We start from the raw sequence: 21,379 nt of genomic DNA on the forward strand, positions 1-21,379 counted from the left end.
GCCAGTCGTCCCCGTCAGGGGCGGCGGGACCTCCAGGTCTGCCCCTCGAGAATGACGGACCCCCGCCCCTTTCAGCCCCAGTCGGCCGGTCGGGCCAGCAGGGCCCCTTCTCCGGTCGGCCTCGCCGGTGGGGGGTGGGGTGGGCGGGCCCCTTAGGCCGGCCTCTCGGGAGCGGCGGGCCCCCCCGGGTCAGATCCCCGGGAGCGGCGGGCCCCCCGGGTCGGCGGCCGGGGCGGGTGGGGGCCGCCGCCTGACTGCGCCGCGTCGTTGCAGGTGTGCGGTTCCCGCCGGATCCCCCTCGCGCCGGGTGCTGGGCGATGCCCGGGCCCGGGTGCCCCCAGTGGACATGGAGGAGGCCTCTCTGCTGGGCGATATGTCCAGCCCCGAAGACGAGATGGTGATAGACCTTTTCAGCGCCGAGAGTCAGTTTGTTCCGGAAACCCTTCCCCTGAAAACCCCGGTGGCGGTGACGCAAGAGTCAGATGAGTTCCACGTCTTCAAAGACGCGTACCTGGGCTCCGCAGACCCCGAAGAGCCCCTGCTGCACGCCTTCAACGCCCCGCTCGGCGGGGACTGCGAGGGCAAAGTCAAAGAGGAGCTGCTGGAGGATGAGTACGAAGATGAGGAAACGCTCGGGGAGAACCCGAGTCTTCCCAAGCTCAATCCCCTGGAAGACGCCGTTCTTCCCGCCGCCCAGCAGCCGCAGGCCTACAACCTCTACTGCCTGTCCTCCCTGCTGACCCCGCACAGGAGTCCTGCCGTCGGGCCCCTGGGCGCCTGGGCCAGGGAAGGAGCCGCCCACCACGGCGTCCTCATGATTCCAGTAAGATCCACGTCGCACAGTACCCCCTCACCCCTGCCCTAGTGGAGACGGGAGGCTTCCTGCTTCTACCAAGATTTTTCTCGTGTCAGTAGCATCCCTGATCGGATTCACTCATTCCCAACAGGGCGCATCCCTTGCTAAACGCGAGATGCATCACCCAGCCAAGCCATTCTACCTGAAGGTGAATTAGGTCCTCGGTCCCTGGTTCAAACCTGGCCTAACCCGGCAGAGATCATACAACAAAAGAGGAGGGAAACAAGTAGATTTTTTTTTTTTTTTTTCAGCCAGGGAGCTTAGCCCGTGCCCCTTACAGTGCAAGCGTGGAACCCTAACCACTGGACCACCAGGGAAGTCCCTAGAAAGTTTTAAAAGCGGCTTTAGGAAAGAAACCCTAGTGTCTGTGAAAACAAATGCAGTGGGAGTCTTCACGTGCTCACCTTTTACATTTTTTCCCCTTTAGATTGATAAGGGTTTTAATTCACAGCCAGGACTCACAGTTAGTACTTGTGTTTGGTGAGCCTTGAAATCAAGGTGTTAGAACTTCCCTCTGCTAATAAGTGGTTGTTCCTCAAGCGTATGCAATATAAATCAGAGTCTACATGAATTCATGGTAATTGTCAGCCAGCTACCCTCTTTTGCTGTGGATAACTACTGGCAATTTTCTGCTTTGTTCTTATTTGTTTATCTTTTTTTTTTTTTTTTTTTTTTTTTTGGTACGCGGGCCTCTCACTGTTGTGGCCTCTCCCGTTGCGGAGCACAGGCTCTGGACGTGCAGGCTCAGCGGCCATGGCTCACCGGCCCAGCCGCTCCACGGCATGTGGGATCTTCCCGGACCGGGGCACGAACCTGCGTCCCCTGCATCGGCAGGCGGACTCTCAACCACTGCGCCACCACGGAAGCCCTTATCTATTTATTTTGAACCTGGACACTGGGCAGTGAAAGCACGGAGTCCTAACCACTGGACCGCCAGGGAATTCCCCTTTTCTGCTCTGTTCTTGCTGAAGCTAAACAAATCAGTTTTTAAAGGAAACAAAGGATCTGTAAGGAAATGTGTACTGGCCCCTCAAAACGATCTAGTTTGGAAAACTAGATTACTCTGCTGTTAAATCATTTTAGTAAGTCATAAATTAAGCTTTTGTGGAACATTTTTGAATTGTTGAGCTGGCTGGAGCCTGACTTTGTTTGCATATCATAAGCTGTAGCAGCAGGAGCTTAGATTTCTGTTTTCTGGTGTTCTTTGAGCATAATCACTGCTCCTTAGCGCACAGGAAAGGTGGGGAGGAGAGGCTGAGGCCTAGAGAAACCATGGAGCATACGTAGTCCCACCAGCTTTCAGCTGGTGCAGAGGTCTTCCTCGGAATCTTTTTCAGATGGCTTGTAATGTCAGACACTCCATTTTGCTACCAGACCAAACGTGTGTCCCAGCACCTTTTGCCTCTTGGTCCTAGCACCGCTCCCTTCCTGTACCAAGGGGACTCAGTGAGCATTCACCAGAGCAGGAAAGGAACTAGCTCACGTTAAAATAGTAAATTCTCTTTAAATGTAATTCAATTTTAACAAAATAAAGGAGAGACTATTTGGATGCTATTTCTTTGGTTTTTTGAATTTTTATTGACAATTTCCTAATTCACTAATAAAATGAAGAAGATTGAGCATGGACATGTTTGTCTTTTAAGCAGAGTGGAATTATTTTTCAGTAAATATTCAGGGTCAATTGCTAATTTCCTTTTTCTAGAAATTCATTCCCACATATTGACCTCTGTTTATTCTGTAAAAATAGGATTTTACTATACTGTAAGTAGTTCAGATATCAGTTGCATGGAGCTGAGGAATTGATATATTTACTGTATAAGTATTTGTTAATTACAGGGAGATAAGTTAAATCTAAACTTTGATGATGTGGGACTTCCCTGGTGGTCCAGTGGGTAAGACTCCGTGCTCCCAATGCGGGGGGCCTGGGTTCCATCCATGCTTGGGGAACTAAATCTCACATGCCTGCCGAAACTAAGAGTTCCACCGCCACAACGAAGATCCCGCATACCGCAACTAAGACCCAACACAGCCAAAATAAATAAATAAATAAATAATTTTTTAAAATAAACTTTGATGATGTGTACATGACAAATTCCCCAAAGCAGAAAGCAGAAGAAAATTGAAAACTTTCTACGTTCCTATAAAATTTGAAATATCTAAATAAAGTTATAACTTGAAATAACTTGAAATATAGCTAAACTTTCCTCTGTCTTTTGAAACATTTATACCTAGATGCTAGTCTGCTGTGCTAAGGGATTTGGCAGTCCATGAAAATTATTAATTGTTTAGATTCCAGATTTTAAGTTAGACGATCTCCAAGTTTGGAGTCAACACCCACACTTTGAAAGATAGTTGTCTGTGCTGTGATTTTATATGAGGTCTTCAGAATGTTACCATAGAATCACTCTTCTTTAAAGGACTTTATGACCTGCCTCCTGGCCTCTGGGGAAGCTCACCTGTACTCTCTAATAGGCAGTCTGGGCAGGTGGAGGTTAAGGAGGGGAGGGAGAGGTGATGTGAGTGCAGGTTGACTGCTGCTTTCCAATCCTCCGCACAGTATCACATCTTAAAAAGAAGCACCCTGATTTTAAAACACTTAAATCTAATGGTTATTATTTTTTTAATCATCGAGACTTTTTAGTTTTTAAAATTCTGTTGATTTTCAGTAACATCATTGGAATCTCTCCCTACTTTTGGTAATTTTGCCGGTGTGTCACTGAGTCGTTGCAGAGGATAGCTTAAAAACAAAGTTAAAGTTGGCAAGTTATTCCCTACCCTCACTGTTTTCATGTTAATTATCGTCCTACCATTCAGTTAGGGAAGCTCTACTATTTATAAACATTACTCTAAATACATTGTAAGTTACAATATAAATATTACTAAAACATCAGCAAAGATGTCAGGCTTCTTGATGAAAAAGCCAAACAACAGACTAGAACATTAATACAACCTAATGAGCGTGCTCTGAAAGTGGCAATAGAGGAGCACCATTTCACACGGTTTTAAGGAAGGTCCCATGAGGCAGCCAGCTCCTTTGGAGTAGGGGGCTGTCGAGGAGCTCAAGGGGCAGCTGACCAACTGCAGAATCTTCTCAAGTTACTTATACTGTGTTTTTGAAGCAGCAAGAGGGCCACATCAAAATCACATCTCCACACCTCGTGGGCAGATGGTCCTTGTCCTCGGGGGTCCTTGATCCCCAGTGAGGCTGGTCAGAGGACTTGTCACCCCATCTTGCTGCCCCAGAGAGAGAATAATAGTCAGGAAGAGAGGACACTAAGAGTAAGGCTGCTCTTTACTTTAAAAATGTAACTTCTACAAAGAATTTTCTGTATTATGCAACTGTAAAGTACAATAGCCAAAACGTGATTTCTAAACTAACGTTTGCTTTTTTAGGTTGAAATCAAGGAAGCAGATGGTACTATCACAAGTAACAATCTGGAGGAAGCAACTTTGCAGAACCGTCTGGCCCAGGAGTCCTGTTGCAAGTTCCCAACCTCACAAGAAGCAGAGGATGCCTCTGGCTGCTCTCAGAAGAAAGGCTCTAACCCAATGGTAATTATGCCAAAGAAAATGTGTCTGACTAACATCATATCAAATGTTTGACCCTTACCATTACTAAGTCAACAGTAATATATTTTCAGTCATTATTTTTCATTCTGTTTACTTGTCGTGTCAGCATTTTTGGTTGTCTTATCTATGAAAAGAGGGATATAATTAGAGCCTTTCTGATGTTTCTGTCACGTCTAAGATTCTCATTTCTACTTGATCTTAACAAATCAAACAAAGATTAGGACACCACTCTCTTTGTTAAGGAGAGAAGCCATAAGTGACATCAGTCCATGCAGACCCGTGGTTGGCCCAGGAACGGGGCAGCTGGCTGAGCTGCATGGTTTGGCATGTTGCTGGGATGGTGAAGCTCCAGTTCTGTGGCTGCAGCACAGTGGCTGCTTTCCTTCCTGCCTGCCTCCAAATTCCTAATACTAACTAACACGCATGTAAGATAGGTAATCAGTAACATTTGTGGTTTATGCGATATTTTTGCATGTTTGTAATTTCATTTAATCCTCTATCAACTCTGTAGTGTACGCATTGTTTTTATCTACGTTTTATGGATAAGAAAACAGAGATGTTACATTGTCTTCTTGTAAGTGGTACGTTGAGGACTCCAGGTCTCGGTGTGGTGAAGACTGGGAAGTGGGGGGAGCTAGGGAATCCAGCCCCAAGCATTCTTTTATTTATTATTATTATTATTTTCTTTTTTTATTTTTTTTGCGGTACATGGGTCTCTCACTGTTGTGGCCTCTCCCGTTGCGGAGCACAGGCTCCGGACACGCAGGCTCAGTGGCCATGGCTCATGGGCCCAGCTGCTCCGCGGCACGTGGGATCCTCCCGGACCGGGGCACGAACCCGTGTCCCCTGCATCGGCAGGCGGACCCTCAACCACTGCGCCACCAGGGAAGCCCCCAAGCATTCTTTTAGCAGAGTCCGGAGAACCAACATTTGCCGTCCCCCTATCAGCTCTTTATTCTGATAAAGGAGACCTTAGCCCTAAGGCATATACTTTAACTAGAAAATACTTGAATATGAGCTCATCATGAACTTTGGCTTAGCTGTGGCATACACCAGTACTCGCCTCTGTCCATGGTTCTCCTCAGGCCCATGGGTTCTGAGAGCAGAGCTTTTCCAGGACACCTGGAGCAGGTGAGCAGGATGAGAGCTCCTCCAGTTACACCAGCCTCCTGAGTAATGTTAGAACACTCCCAGGAGGGACAGGGCAGAGCCCAGAATTGTGCAATAGCAGAGGCCTGGAAAGTCCACTCTGAGCCTTTCCCCCCCAGTTTGTGCACCTGTGTGTCTGTGGCTATAACTTTATCCTCTACATGCAAATAAAATTCCAATCAAACATGAATGCTGGCCTCTTATCCAATGTCAGGATGATCTGAAGGTTTGACCCAGTGGTCAGCACCTCATTAACATAGGCTCTGTGTGTGTTATTTTGGTAACATTGATCCTTTATGGTTATTTGGGTTTTCCTGTCTAGGAAACCCAAAGGCAACCTAACAGCAGAAGCCATAGCTTCTCTGGGTATCTGTGGTTTTACCATCAGAATTAGAAGCTATGTGCAAGCAGAAACAGTGATTTCTCTCACCTTCATGTTCAAGCTGCATCGCCGTGGACAGGGCTGACTGGTGTGGCTGACTGGCCAACTCACCTGGCTCACTGAGGACGTATTTATGGTCGGAGCCCAACTAGGTGATCTTAGGGTTAACCTTTCTAAACCGCACTTGTAGGAAATGAAATAAGTGGGTATTTTAAAAGCACCCTACATGTTAACTAATAACATATGCATGTGGCAGGAAAGAACAGCTGCTGTAAAACTGACGATTATTCTAAGTATCTGGTCAGCTACAGAGGTGGAGTCAGCGGGGCAAAGTCCTTCGTATAGTTCACTGGACGTGAATGGGGCCGGGGCTGGATCGGCACACTCTCTCCGTTTACGATGACCACGGAGTACGTGGACAGGTGACGGAAGCTCGGGCTCACAGTCACCTGTTCCCTACCCTAAACCTCAAGGCAGAGAAAGGCATGAGCAGGAACTTCTCTTAACACACTAACCACATCTCACAAGACATTTCCCAGGGGTTTTGCCCTGTGGTGCCTCCAGAGAGCGCATTATCGCAGGGTAGGAAACTGAGAACATGTCTATAGTTTACCGCTCTCCATGAAAACTTAAATTCTGGATTAAAACTGTGTTCTCAGATTTAAGTTTACTTAGGTTCATATTACTGGATATCTTTTGCAAAATGAAACCTGATCATTATTTTTCATTTTAGGTGATATGTCAGTTGAAAGGGGGTACACAAATGCTGTGTATAGACAATTGTGGCACAAGAGAACTAAAAGCACCTCATTTGGTTCCTCAGTATCAAGACCAAAATAATTATCTACAGTCAGGTACAAAGTAAATTAATAGAAAAATATGTCATATATCACACGGAAGTTGGTAAGTGACTATGTTTGGCTTTGTATAGAGAGTAAAAGTGAAATTATCAGTGAGGCAATTTGGCAATCCCCATAGCCCATGAGTGAGCTAAGAATAGAAAACAATATCTTTAGAGATTAATTTATGTACATTGTACTGACAATCTCAAATTCTTGGATAGCTGTCCTCTCCTTCTGCTAGTTGCAGAGAGCTTTGTGATCCTTGTACAGCTTGTAGTACAAGTAGTCCAGGTGACTACTTGTACCCATGAGTGCTGTGGCTAGAGGTACCTGGGTTGAAACATCAAGCTTTTGCAGATTGGGCGGCGGGTTGACTGTTCAGATGTGGTAAAAACTGCATATGTTTCAACGTAAACGTTTTCATGTAGTCAGTGAGAACTGCCACTCTGCTTTAATCACCATGAGTTCTGAAATGACTATATCAAATGCTGATTTATCTGCCATTCATTTACTCAGAAACGTCTTTAAACTGGTGCGTTAGCAATAAATGATCTATAAGTACTTGATTACCATCAAATGACTTAGGAATGATTAAAGAAAGGCCAAATGACACAGTTTTAGGATTGTGTTTACAAAGTTTAGACACTAATACTTGAAAACTGGACACCTATGTGTACTGTATACATAATTGCGTTACTCTAAATCTTGGCCTAACCGGAGCCTCTCATTATCAGATGATTCACCGACCTTGTCAATAATTTAAATCAGTATTACATCCAAATGTCATATCAATGGGCCTTTGGAGCCCAGGGCAAAAAGAAAGAGTGTGACTCCCAATTCCATCCTGGTAGTCTCTTTACCCAGGGACAGGGAACATGCCTTTCAGACATTTACTTTTCTATGGTGCAGAGAGCCTTCAGGAGCACTTTGCTGCACCCCAGCCACGGCTTCTCCGGCTCCATTCCCTGAGGGTCAGAGCTGCATCTGCTCCTCTACAGGCAGAGAAGGGTTCTTTCCTAATTCCCTTCCTTCTGGAACACGACAAAATCCTAATGCCTTTAGATCACCCACAGAAGGAAGATTTACATAATGCTCTCCAAGTCTATTTCCTTGTCATGTCATCATAACCGCCCCCGCAGCCCAGTCTTCTTTGTTTTGCTGTGTACACATTAAATATCACCATAAAATAAATGCATTCTGTTACTGAAGTCTTAAGGTAACATCACTCAAAGGATGCACAAGTATGGAGCAGGAAATGTGTTCAGCTGGTGGGCAATCAGGAGACTAAGACACATTTCTCCAGCCACTTTGACTAAAACACAGAGTTTCACAGGGACCTTAGTGTCTCAGGGATGTTTTGCATGGCACCCTGAGGCCAAAGAAATACCTATCGGTTCCAGTCTTAAGTAGTTTGGTCCCAGTTAGTAACCATTTGAAGAAGAGTGCAGGTAAATTGAAAGTAGTTCATGTGGCGTCCTACAGATGGTGCTGTGCTCTCCTTGAAAATGTGACATACCTAGTGCGTCCCTGGTGAGTTTGGGGCAGCCCTGGAGGGCACCTTAGCACACAGTTTGGGAACCTGGGCACTGACAACATTTTTTAGCATAGCTGTCCCTGGAAGCTCGAGTGAAGTAGCATTATGACAAAGCAAAAGGGTGTAATAAGTAAAAACAACAACAAAAAAACCCAAAAACATTGACCAGAAAGGTTTTATAGAAAACATAAATAGGATCAAGATAAGTGTCAATGACTCTGCACATGTTAAACTGAGGATACATGATCATTTTTGTACTTTCTTCCGTGTGCAAGTGGAAGAGGAACAATATATGCTATCAATTAATTGTAATTGTCTTCCTTACAGATATCCCTAAACCCATGACTACTTTAGTAGGAAGACTTTTGCCAGTACCAGCAAATTTAAATCTCATTACACAACAAGTGAGTCATTGTTTTAATAAAAAAATACAATAGGGCATTCTTGTCTCTTGAAATATCGATGGTCGAAGTTTTTATTACTCGGAAAATATAGTTTATCCTCCATTTCACAATCAGCAGTGAAACCAAGTATCCAGTACCTTCACTACTGTGTCAGACAGTGGGTGGGAGTAATGGAGTGAGTCTGAGAGCCCATTCTCTGCCGGCCCTGTGAGAGTGCCCGGCCCTTTCCTATAGCCTCTGAACCCTGGTTCTGTGCCATTTGCTGAACATGTCCTTTGCGGTCCGGTCCTGCCACCCATTAGCATATACCACCCACTTGGTCTAGAATGTCTCTCACCTTCCTCAGTGTTAGGGAAATGCTCTTTAAAAGTTTAAAACGCTTTTATGATTACACCATAATATGCATAGATTAAATATAATTACAAGAAAAATGTGTTCTTTTCCTTAAGTCTTGTTTTTTTTTTTTTAATTTTTCAGTTTTGACAGTCCAGGGTTGTATTTTTTAAAATTAATTAATGTATTTATTATTTATTTTTGGCTGCGTTGGGTCTTCGTTGCTGCGCATGGGCTTTTCTCTAGTTGCGGCGAGCAGGGGGCTACTCTTCGCTGTGGTGCACGGGCTTCTCATTGTGGTGGCTCATTGCGCAGAGGTGGCATTTAAAGCCACGAGACTAGAGGAGATCTCTGAGGCAGTGGGTATAAATAGAGTAAAATATTTTGCTGAGTGAGTAAATAAATACTTCTCGAATGATCCATTAGCCAGGAGGGTCAAGGAGTTAATCAGGGCCGGAGATGAGTGTCAGCCTGATGCTATGAGCGCCTGATGCAAGTCTCTGTCGATGCTGCACGTAGGCCTCTACCTCCTGGCCTCCTCCACACCACTGGCCTTGTTTTGCTAATGGTTTCAGCCCCAGTCAGCAAGGCACACGTTGGACTTGCTTTTCTACCACTGAGCTCCTGCACTGAAAGGCCCCTTTGGACCATAGTCTCCCTGTTTCTGCTCCTCCCCTCTTTTCCTTGACTGTGTTTAGACCTACCTCATTTTGACTCCCCCGACCTCTTATCCAGTGTGGACCTTGGGGTAATTATTTTAGCAATGCATTTTCTGCAACCCTAGAACCCCTGGCTTCCTTGCCAAACCCCAATTCTGTATATTCTTCAGCTCTTCGCTACTCAAAGTGCGTGCGGTGTGTGGACCAGGAGCGTGGGCATCACCAGGAAGCTTGTTAGAAATGCAGGATCTCGGGCTCCACCCCAGGCTCACTGACACAGAATTTGCATTTTAGCAAGATCCCCAGGTGACGTGACGGGGAAGCACCCTCTTAGGGTTTATTTCTTCCATCCTAGGCAGTTCAACATTGCCGAGGAAAGTTATGGATTCTAGTATAAAGCTGCCCTAGATTTACCACCTACGTAGTACTGAAAAGACATCTCTCTTTCTCTGCTTTACTTTGGGGCTAAATAAGCAAAGGAGAAAAAGAGCAATTGTGTTTGGTTTATGCAAAGAATTGTCTCAACCCCGAGAGCTGTGAAATCCTTTCTTCAAAAGAATGCAAAACTTTGGACTGCCACCTGGAGACGTTGGCCCAATAATTAGGCAGGTGTCTGGGTGACTGCAAAGGAAACAGTTGCAGTAACCTGTGAACACTTCCCTCCAGTAAAGTGAGTGAGAGGAGAGCAGAGCCCCCCAGCTCTCGGCCAGACCCAAGAGGGCGGGTCCTGGGGGTGACTCCTCAGTGGGACTCGGGGTTTGGGGTGGGGGGTGGATTTGTAATGAAGGAGTTGGACCCAGAGTGGTTTCTCAGTGTCTTCAGACCCCAACAGGGATTACACACAATTTAAAAACAGGCAGAAGAGAGAAAAGAAGGAAGATGAATAAAATGTGTTTTTCCAAGACCATGCTTTTTCTTTCTTTCTTTCTTTCTTTTTTTGGCTTCACGGCTTGTGGGATCTTAGTTCCCCAACAAGAGATTGAACCTAGGCCCTCGGTAGTGAAAGCGTGGAGTCCTAAGCACTTGACCGCCGGCGAATTCCAAGACTATACTTCTTAAATAAAGCTTATTTTTAAATTTCAAGTTTTCAGGGAGGAAGGGACAAGGATAGGATGTTTAACTGTGATATATACAAATAATCTCAAAACCTAAATTTATTCAACACTTTAAGTTTCTTCAAGCTTCTGATAAGAAGAAAATTAGGTCAGTGTTGATTTTGCTACCCTTTCCTTTCCCTGTGAGCCATGCCAATGGATAATATAAAGGAAAATGAGAACGGAGAAAGCAAAGGACATGGATAATACAGAGATTATGACATTGCTTTTGAATTTGTTAAAATTGACTACAAAATTTTTTATGACTAGATGAAAAAGTAATGGTTGCCAATGAGACTTCAGATGTCAAGATCTCTTGTGTTGTACTAAGAATATAATAATAATTAAAGAACATTTCTAGCTTACAGAAATTTGTAGTTGAATTTATTTCACAGTTTGTAGTTCATCAAAATGAAAAAGATGCCCATTGCAATATCGCCGGCCAGCCAACTGACAGCTGTGTGTACTGCTTGCCAGCTTGTGGATAGCCTGGCCCAGAATCCATAGCCCATTTCCGTCTCTGTCCACAGTCAGGGCTTCCTCACCCCAGGGCATTCTGTGGTCAGGCGGGGTGAGATGACTGGGCTGGGCTCTTCCCACTTCTGCTAAAAAGCCTCGGCTGGAACCTGCTCAGGTGTTAGCAGAATCATGGTGGTAATAAGGCCTGGATGAATGTAAAAGGATTGTGATGTAAACCTCCAGAAGAAAAAGAATCATTTTTAGCTGTACCTAGGGGCTGACGGGAATGAACTTTCAAAATGTATACTAATTCAGATCATGCTTGCTTTTGACTTTACACAGCTTGATAATGGAGCCTTACCATCCGCAGTCAACGGATTTGCTTCCCCTTTGGGATCAACTCTTCCAGGACCACCCAAAATAACTTTGGCTGGGTAAGGATTAAAAGCAATCAATTGTCACTTACTTTAATGTAAAAGTTTAAGAGGCTCTTGGGTACATTTGTGATTTTTTTCCTGAGTTTTAAAATTAGCTTTACCCACAAACCTTTATGACTTCTAAAATATGACGTTTATATTCAGCAGTGCACTAACAGTGTTGCTGCGCGTGTCTGGTTTGTGGTCGCTGGAAAGACGGGTCTGTAACCTCCATTTGCTTCCACTCTCCGTCCACCGTCCGCTGTCAGTGTTTCAGAGGCTTGCTGCCGTTCCTAGCTCTGTCTTGAGTTCACATTGATTTAAACTTAGCTGCTCTGTTTCTTTTTTGCTGTCATCAACATAAGTAATGGTGTGGCAGTCACTTAGTGTCACTTAATGTCGACGGCAGTCTTTATGTGCCTTTATGGCTGCCTCTGCCCGCTGCCTTCCCTGTTCTGTCAGTTCACGTTCAATGGCACGGGCCGAGGCACACGGTCTCCAGGTGGACGTGGCTGCTCTTACCTGGGGACTCGTCTTGCCATTTTAAAGTCATGTCTATAATTGTAACTAATTAAACTAACCAAGCTGGTCGAAACTCTTTGTGGAGTTAACGAGTAACATTCATGTGCTATTAGTAGACGGGGCAGCCCTTTCTGTTCATGGAACCCTTTAGTTGGTGATGGAGATCAGTCTCTCCCTGCCTTCTGAAGTTTTGGGGCACACAGCCTAATGCAGATGTACATCTGAAGACCCGAAAGAAATCAGGGCAAGCAATTTAGGAAACGTAGACTGTGACCTCTAGAGCCTCCGGGCTCCTGAAGTGTCTACCATCAGGCACATCTTCACTGCGGCGCTGGTGAGGGTGAGGACAGTTGTCCGGGGTGGTGTGAGAGGCTTAGGTGGAGTTCTGGAGACTTGCTGGGATTCAGCCAACACTTCACCTCCGCGTCGTCGCTGAAGAGTGTCGGTTGCTCATGTGATTTGCTGCTTCGGTCTTAGCTGTTGGTTGCGGAGCTGGTTGATGACTCTCACTTGATTTGATGGACTAGGACTATAGGAGCCATTCTCCTGGCTCCACTCTTGGCGCGATGGATCAGCGAGGGTATGGTTGCTGTCGTTGTAATTGGTTCTATAATCATGGCTCTTAATGTTTCTGGACAAAACAGCTATGTGGGCAACCTCTAGATTCTGCTGGTATGTAATGCTGCCGGCATAGTATTACACCATATACCCAGGACGTTACTATCCTGAAGATACTCACTTTATCTTTCTTGTAATCTGGGAGCATCTGGCCAGCAGTATTGCACCACTGTGTGCTTTAGCATGTCTGGCACATTCAAGGGAACTTGGTGTTTCTAACACTTTAGTTCAAGTGTGTGCTCTCAGAGCTACAGTGCCATTTGAGGTTTCTCTGTGTTGTAGCTGATACACATTTCCACAGAGGAGCAGTAGTGAGGAAGTTTTCACTGCAGTGTATTTCTCCTTTTTCCCACCCTCCCCCTGCCTTCTTCCCAGTCTCTACTAGGTTTTCTCTAGTGTGAAGGAATTATGCAGGTCATAAAATATTTTTCTATTATAAATGATGTGCCAGGAACAACATAAGCTTTGTTTTTGTATTGTTTTGCTGCAAATAATTACTTGATTTGATGTCACACCACTGAATCAGCCAGATGATTTTTATCTCAACATCCATAGTACTGACAGTGTACTGGAATCTCTACCAATTTATTATTTGTGGTGAGGGAGCTGTCAGAAAACTGTTTGCTGACTGCTTCATTCTGTATGAGTTCCCAACCACAACTAATTTGCTAGACCTCTTTACCTCTTTAGATGCTTTGTTAGGCTTTTTTTTTTTTTTTTTAAACTTCCACGAGATAAGAGGGTCAAGCTAGGTCTGAAGACATCAGAAAGGAAATTCTGTCAGCCCAATACTGTTTAAACGTTCTAAAATAGTAGATGACATAGAAGCAGGCCGGCTTGGGCCTTACGGCCAGCAGTCCATATGGGTGAATTCACCCAATCGTCATTCTTTAGAGATAGGTGGTGAACTGGCTAACTTATTAACTACCTTATCATATGAATAAAAATTCACGTCCTGTCACTCTGCATAGCTTTAATAATCTGATTATCAGTCAGGAGTTAATGTAAATTTTGTTACATCATTGATGCCTTTATTTTTGGTGACATAATGAACATTATAATATTCAAGAGTCCGCTTCTCTGGAAATTTTTTCTTAAAGATGAGGTCATATCTCAACTGTGGTACAGTTTATTTATAATGCTTTTCTGAGGCAGAGTTGTCCAGATCCCTTCTAACCCTTTACTCTTCAGATTGGTAGAGTAAAGAGCAGTCAAACATTATTAGAGCCATGGAAGTTTTTTCCCAGTTTAGTCCATTACAGTGAACTTGTCCCTTTACTGACCCCTCAGGCGCTCTGTGCTCATCCCTGAGGTGGTGTCTTTGCTCGTGCTGTTATTTCAACTGAAACATCCTTTTGTTGAATAACAAAAAACTTCACACCCTTGAAAGTCAATGTCAAGCTCTACCTCTTTCAGAAGTAGTTTGTTTTGTTTTTACATCTCTATTAAACTGCCCGTGAATTTTATGTCACTTACAATCAGTATCATATAATTTGATAGTTGATTATATAATATCTTCTGTTCTCTAATTTTTCAATTGTATATATCATCTCATGTCCCACATTATTTGGTGGATTCCTCTAGAACAGTCACTGTAAATTTTAAAAAATATATGTATTTTGGTGTTCCCCTGAAGCTCTTATGACAGTCCTGGCCACATGGGGATCTCTTAGTCAGTGCCTGTTGGCATCTTCCTGACACTGTAGGTACTCAGTGAATTGTCCTGCTTCCACAATTGTGGGAGGTCACCACTGGAGTGTCTCCATGGACCTCCACCTCATTTTTAAAGAGAAGAGTTTTGGTTCCTCTGGAAACGTAGTGCCAGGCCACCCCGTGCCCCATTTTAGAGGCAGGGCTGAGGGCAAGAGCAGTGAAGTCTGTGCACATGTCCCCTTCCCCTGAACAGCCCATGTGTGATCCAGGGTGGGTGGGCCAGGAGCAGGGTAGCCAGATCTGCCATCTCCAGGCACCCGTGAGAATAGAAGGCTGCAACTCTCCTCTCTATAAGGAGAAAACTAGACTAGACGAAGAATAAATTAATATAGCATTCAATGACATAGTATGGGAACATTATTTTAAAAACGAGAGACACCTCCAGAAGAAGTAACACTTAGCAGCTCACCCAGGAGTCAGTCGCCATTTGCTGTTTCAAATGAGGGAGGTTGAGGTCATGAAACAGAAGCAGAGCCGGTGAGAAGAGTGGCGGAGCCCTGAGGAGCGAAGCAGCCAGAGCAGAGGGGAGGGTGGGCTGAGCTGAGGCTGAGACTGACCTCAGCCCCGACTGGAGACGGTTGTGTTTGTGAGGGCACGGAGCACAGGCCGAGCGTAGTTCCTGTGCTCTGTGGGGTGACAGGGGACTGTCAGCACGCCCTGTGTGTGCCAAGTACTGTAGCAGCTCCTGTAGGAAACCCGAGACCAGGATGTGTCCCTGCCCGGAAGCAGCCAGTGGTTGCAGAGGCGAAGCCTGCACACGCAGTCTCGGGGAGCAGGTGGCCGAACTCGAGGGAGGGAGGGAGAGCCCCAGTCACAGCCGGGGTTTTGGCACGTGTGCTCCTTCTCGTCCCCAGGATCTACCCACCGTCTCACGTGGCCAACATCCCAAGTTCTCTCAGGGAGCAACATTTCTAAGCAGCACTTGGGAACTTGTCCCGATTTCTTAACCCACAGCCGCCTCTCAGGTTCAGCAGCATCCAGCGCACATTCATCTCTCCTCCTCCTTTGCCCTTGGAGATGGCTTCTAGGCTAATCCCCAAAGGAACGGTGAGGAGGGAGGTCCCCAATGCCCACATGATACATTCAAAACACGCTTTGATACTGGTGGTAATACTAGTTGGACAGCTCTAACAATGGGAACAGTCGTTCATCTGTTAGTCTTTAATTCATACTTTTCATTAGTGTTCTGATTTTGGAAAATACAGAAAATAAAAATAAAAAGAGCTATTTGGTGTGGGGGGCCACACACAGTAGAGGTTTAAACAGATCAGTGGAAGAAGCTCGGGGAAGGCTCCTTGGGGAGCAGACAGCGATGGGGTCCCTGGACCTGCAGCTGGACCTGGCCAGGCTCGCTCCCCCATGTGTGAGTGTGCGTGCCACGCCCCCTCACGGTCAGGCACCGATAAATAACACCCATAACTCTCTGGTGTTGAGATTTTCAGTATTCGTTCAAAAACACCAGATGCTTAGCTAATTCTCTTTTTAAAGAGTAACGATCTGAATACATTTTCTTTTTCAACCTTTATAGAGTAACTGTTAGTTCATGGGACACAAAGTCTAAAAAGCCATGTAACTGTACCAAATCCCAGTGTCTGAAATTGTAAGTAATCACAGATCCTTCATTATTAAATAGAAATAAGGTCGTTTAGAAGTCAGTAAGTGAAGCAGAGTCCAGACAGACCTGAATGGCTAGTAGCGTACAGGTTACAGTTAAGACTCAACAGCTGCGTCCTGACGCTGCTCGTAAACCAGAGCAACAAGAAGCCACACTTCCTGCATAAACCTGGTTGGGGTCTTTTGGTGTTATCTTGACCAACTAACCTAGGAAAGGACCTCAAGTGGTGTGATTTTCTCGGATTTGGCTTTCGTTGTCCAGCCCCCCAGACACGCGCTAAACACGGCATCCTTGTTGAGCATTAACTGGAACATTTCCACCTCCTAGTTTTTAAAAGTTTGATGAATTGGTTTACTCTATATTGAATTCTTCTTAGAAACATTCTCCCCCAGGGATGCCAGCTCCCGGGAGGCTCGCTCAGCGGCGTGGTAGGGCAGGTTGTGAAGCAGAATCATGGGTCGGGGTGGATGGTGTGGCTGAAATAGGAAGTGGACCGGCCACTCCGACTGACGGCACCGTGCGCTCGAGCCCCCGTCCCCACCCTGTCACGTGGAGTCTCTCACTGGTGTGGTCTGCCGCTCTCAGCCTCTGCTCTGGACTGCCGCTTTCTGCCCTGAGTGCCTGCCTAGCTTTGTTACGTGATGGAAGGGGAGATGCCGCCTCGCCCGATGTCTAACAACCCTAACCACCATCTCCACGTGATTTTTCCATTGCAGAGCTTCTGCTGAAGTCACTGAGAGCTCCAGTGATGGGACAGTGATATGGGGGTGCAGACGTGGATAAAAATCCAGAAGTCCATGAAACTTGGTTCACAAAACAAAACGGAGAAAAAATCTGATTTTTTTGTTAATGTTGAAATCTAGGGTTGACTGTATGTGAATACTGAGCTGTCATTAGTTTAGTCTGTGAATGCGAGGCCTATACCTGTCTGAACGTTGGAAACGCCACGAGACCACTGATCAGGAGCTCTAAAAATGCAGCTGGGTGAGGAGGAAGGAGAGCAGAGGGCAAAGCCCGGACCACATGACGCTGTCAAGCCGGAGTGGCCGGCCCAGATGGAACTTCTGATGCGGTGGAGGACGAGGTGGTAGAGTCTAGAGTGGACAGAGCCGGGGGTGGGTGCGGCTTCCTGTGGACAGGGACTGCCAAGCTGCTGGCTGGGGTGGCGGCTGGGGAGCCCGTGAATAACCCATGAAGCCTAGAGCAAGGTGTGGACTATGACCGGGGACAGAATGAGGTAACTCTTAAGGACGTGGAGATGAGATGAGTCTCCAGGGAGAGTTTAACTTACTGATTACCTCATAATGGAAAAGCCCAAGAAAGAGCTTCCTGCCTAGAGGCAGCTTTCCAGATTAATCGGTGACTGACACACTAGAGAAAGAGTTTATCATCACAAGGGGGCTTGGTCAGCACTGGAACAAAGGAAAAGGAGGCTCAGAGTGTTTCCAGTGCTGTCCAGGGAAGGGGGGCAGTGTCGTCTCCAGAGAAGTGCTGTGTGCTGTGTGCCGGGGGCTTGCACCCTCCCGTTGTGCCCCGTGACTCTGCGCCTCTAACTGTTACCACACTCAGCGCCGGCTGTTTAGCTTCCTCAATAGCTCCATCCCAAGGAGCAGGGGGCCCTGGGTAGAGGCTGCAAACGTTTTGGGCACTGGAGGGGTTGTTATTTCCACCATAAATTAACACACAGCATTCTGAGCAGTGCATCGCAGTTTGGTTGGTATCAGTCTGTCACTGAGAAACCAATTATCTCTGGAAATACTGCTTTTGGAAAGGCCAAGGGCAAATGTACCCCTGCAGAGCTTCTTGGAGAGACCTGTGAACTGGTGCTGGCGGCATCGCCACTCTGTCTCTAAGTGTGCCACAGGCACTCACATTGGAGCAAGTTGGCGGGGGGTGGGGTTCACGTTGCCTGCTTCACTAGCAAGCTTCACTGCTTCACTAGCAAGCATCACCACCAGCTTCCTTTAGCATTTTACTCCCCGCAGCTAAGCCATGTTCAAGGCAATGGAATCTAATTTTCTTGGAGTGCATTTGTCCTACTTTATTTGAGAGTCTCTCCTGGATAAAGGTTAAGAGTGATTACTACTAATTGGCCATTAATAAAGAGAAAACCACATTATTGTATTTTTTAGAAATCAAGTGATACATACACATGGGTAAAAATCAGTGACTGTATCTGATTATGATGGAAAGTCCTAGTACCCTGCTCCACCTCTCCCCACTCTCTGGACTCCTCCCTAGAAGCTACCATTTTACTGACTTCTGTTTTCAGGCTTTCTGAAGTTTGCTTCCACGTCTGGAAAGGTTATCTATTGCCTTCTTGCTGTGGGAGAGGAGGGGCCCCCTCTGCGCTCATCCCCCTTTGCCAGAGCCGCCCTCTGTAGTGCCTTTGCTGATTACCCTCGAAACCTGAAGTCATGTGCTCCAACCTTTTGTTGTTGTCGTTCCATTAGCCATAAAAAGCTGAGAATTATTTTTAAATGATAAAGTTAATCTGTATAATTAAAATGGTGTTGATGTAAACTTAATTAAAAGGTAGATACATGTTTTGTGATTATTTTATTGAAAATTTATCAATTATTAAAAATTGATTTTAAGATTTTATAAGTAGTTCATGTCTACCTTTCCATCACTGTGGGAAATGATTTTCTTAATAATTTTTATACATTTTAAACATTGATTTACTGCATCATGATTAGGTTATTAAAACACTGATTGTAACCCACTTTTGTATCAGGATTTTTTGTGTGTGTGTGTGGTAAGCGGGCCTCTCACTGTTGTGGCCTCTTCCGTTGGGAGCACAGGCTCCGGACGCGCAGGCTCAGCAGCCATGGCTCACGGGCCCAGCCGCTCCGCGGCATGTGGGATCTTCCCGGACCGGGGCACGAACCCGCGTCCCCTGCATTGGCAGGCGGACTCTCAACCACTGCGCCACCAGGGAAGCCCCCAGGATGTTTTTTGATACAGGCAATGACGTGTTAAATTCTGAACCTTTGGACAATAATTTCATAGAGTGAGAAGGAACCCTCTGCAGTGGAGTGGAGAAAGGGCTCTTCTCTTTCACTAGCATGCTGAAGGAAGGAATTGGCTTTATGTTATGAGTATAGGGTTTTTCCATGGCAGTTTTAATTAGCCCTTTCATGTATCGACTTTAAACAAATCCAAACTCAATTTTTTAAGCATCTTCCATTCCAACTCAATTTTTGCTGAGATACTGGGTGGAACTTGTAGGGAGCAGCTATACTATCTAATTTTTCACCCTAATCAAATCTAAATCAAGATTTTAATCATAGATTGGGTAGTCTCCAATATTGCTTCTTCAAATGGCCTTTGCCTCTGGCTAATTGGATTAATTAATTAACTAGAATGAATTAACCAGAATTCTGTGGAGTAGAAGGTCAAATCTGGATGGTCTTTTTTTTTTTTTTTTTTCGGTACGTGGGCCTCTCACTGTTGTGGCCTCTCCTGCTGCGGAGCACAGGCTCCGGACGCACAGGCTCAGCAGCCATGGCTCACGGGCCCAGCCGCTCCGCGGCACGTGGGATCTTCCTGGACCGGGGCACTAACCCATGTCCCCTGCATCGGCAGGCAGACTCTCAACAACTGCGCCACCAGGGAAGCACTGGATGGTCAATTTTATAGTTTCTTGTTCCTTACTTATACTTTTGATCCTTTCTTTTATATTTTAGAATAATACTTAATTTATACTCTATAGCTTATAATTCTAATATTAAAGTCTTTGCTTATCTGATTCTGGTGATTGTTTCTTCTCTCGATCTTTCACTCATTATGGCTTGTTACGTCATGTATTTTGTGATTTGCTCTGTGTGTGTGTGCACGTGCGTGCGCGCGCGCGCAAGAGAGAGAGAGAGAGAGAGAGAGAGAGAGAGAGAGAGAGGGAGAGAGAATTATAATCACTGGAACTTTATATGTGGGAATTCTTTGAGGTTGGCTTGAGAGTGCATTTCTTCAGAGAAAGTTTGAATTTGTTTCTACTTGGGACTTGGTGGCCCTTTCAATTTGGACAACCTAAAATTTTTGGCTAAGACTTTTTTTTTTTAGGCCACACAGTTAATATGAATTCAGGTCTCAAACCCAAGTGAGCCCCCTCCTCTCAAGCCAATGCCCACATGCATTTTTCTTGCCCTTTCTTTTGCAGGGCATTTTTCCTAGTTCATTCTTCCACTGGGTACAGACCTTCTACTGTTCCAGCTTTATGTATAGATCTTGGAGCTGATCCCATGCCTTGAGCATTAATGTATGTAAATATATTAAATATATGTAAACCCACGTGTTAGTGTATAAAGCACTTAGAGCAATGCCTGGCATATTGTAAATGTTCTGTTTGCCATTATTATGGTTGTTGTCATCCCCCCCCTCTTCCTCCCTGTAACAGTTAAAACCAAAGCCTTTGGTTGTTGGGATCAGCAGAGCCCTAAGATAGCTGCAAGCTTCAGCTTTAGCTTACCCCGCTGAGTTTTTGCTTCTCTTTCATTTTTTGGTCTCTGAGGCATTTCTTTAATTTTTTTTACCAGCTCAAATATGCATCTAAAGCGTTTCAAATATTTATTCCAATGTTTTAAAGTGTTCCTAGCTGGGGATTTGTCAGGATGCCAATGAATGAAGAATGAGTTTCGAATATATATCATCTCAAATCTTTTCAAACACTACAGCTAAAATTCTAGGATACAATGTGCTTGTGAGAAGTGACTGTACCACAGAGTATCGCAGGTATTTTCTTGACAGTATTATCACCTTCTCGTTAAGTGACAGAGTAAGATCACCCACAGAGTGCTGGAATGTTGCCAGCCTGGCAGCACTGAGACAGTCTGTACCTCAAGGACAGCATCTTTAACAGATGGTGCTCACTTGGTATTTCACAGCCAAGAGAGGGGCCACCAAACATCAAGTGATGGCTGTAGATGTGGTTTCCTGGGCAATGGTGAGAGTAGACTGAAGAAGGGGGACAATAGAAGTACCTTGTACGAGAATACCTAGACCGCAGATGGTACCGGTGACAAAGCGTAAACTCACAGGAATGAGGCATGCCCCGAAAGACCACCATCCACTCTCATTCATCAAACTGCAGACAGTCAGATTTTCTTCCACTGAAGACTTGGAACCCTTACCTCTGTCTTGACTGACCCACCAAGCGGGGGAGCCTAAGACCACAGAGGGTGATGCTTTCCCAGCTCTCTTCTTGTGGCTGCCAC

The 21,379-nt window shown here is 45.4% G+C and overlaps 1 protein-coding gene across 1 annotated transcript; it reads left to right on the top strand.

Moving 5' to 3' along the window:
* Window positions 1–346: 346 nt before the first annotated feature.
* Window positions 347–11,720, top strand: TESMIN (testis expressed metallothionein like protein). Its single transcript, XM_060105237.1, has 5 exons — window positions 347–823; window positions 4,250–4,408; window positions 6,691–6,811; window positions 8,661–8,737; window positions 11,625–11,720. Exons 1-5 carry the CDS (start codon window positions 347–349, stop codon window positions 11,718–11,720), a joined length of 930 nt encoding a protein of 309 aa, XP_059961220.1.
* The last annotated feature ends 9,659 nt before the right edge of the window (window positions 11,721–21,379 follow it).

The sequence above is a fragment of the Mesoplodon densirostris genome, chromosome 7, assembly GCF_025265405.1.
Source record: "Mesoplodon densirostris isolate mMesDen1 chromosome 7, mMesDen1 primary haplotype, whole genome shotgun sequence".
NCBI classification, from domain to species: domain Eukaryota; kingdom Metazoa; phylum Chordata; class Mammalia; order Artiodactyla; family Ziphiidae; genus Mesoplodon; species Mesoplodon densirostris.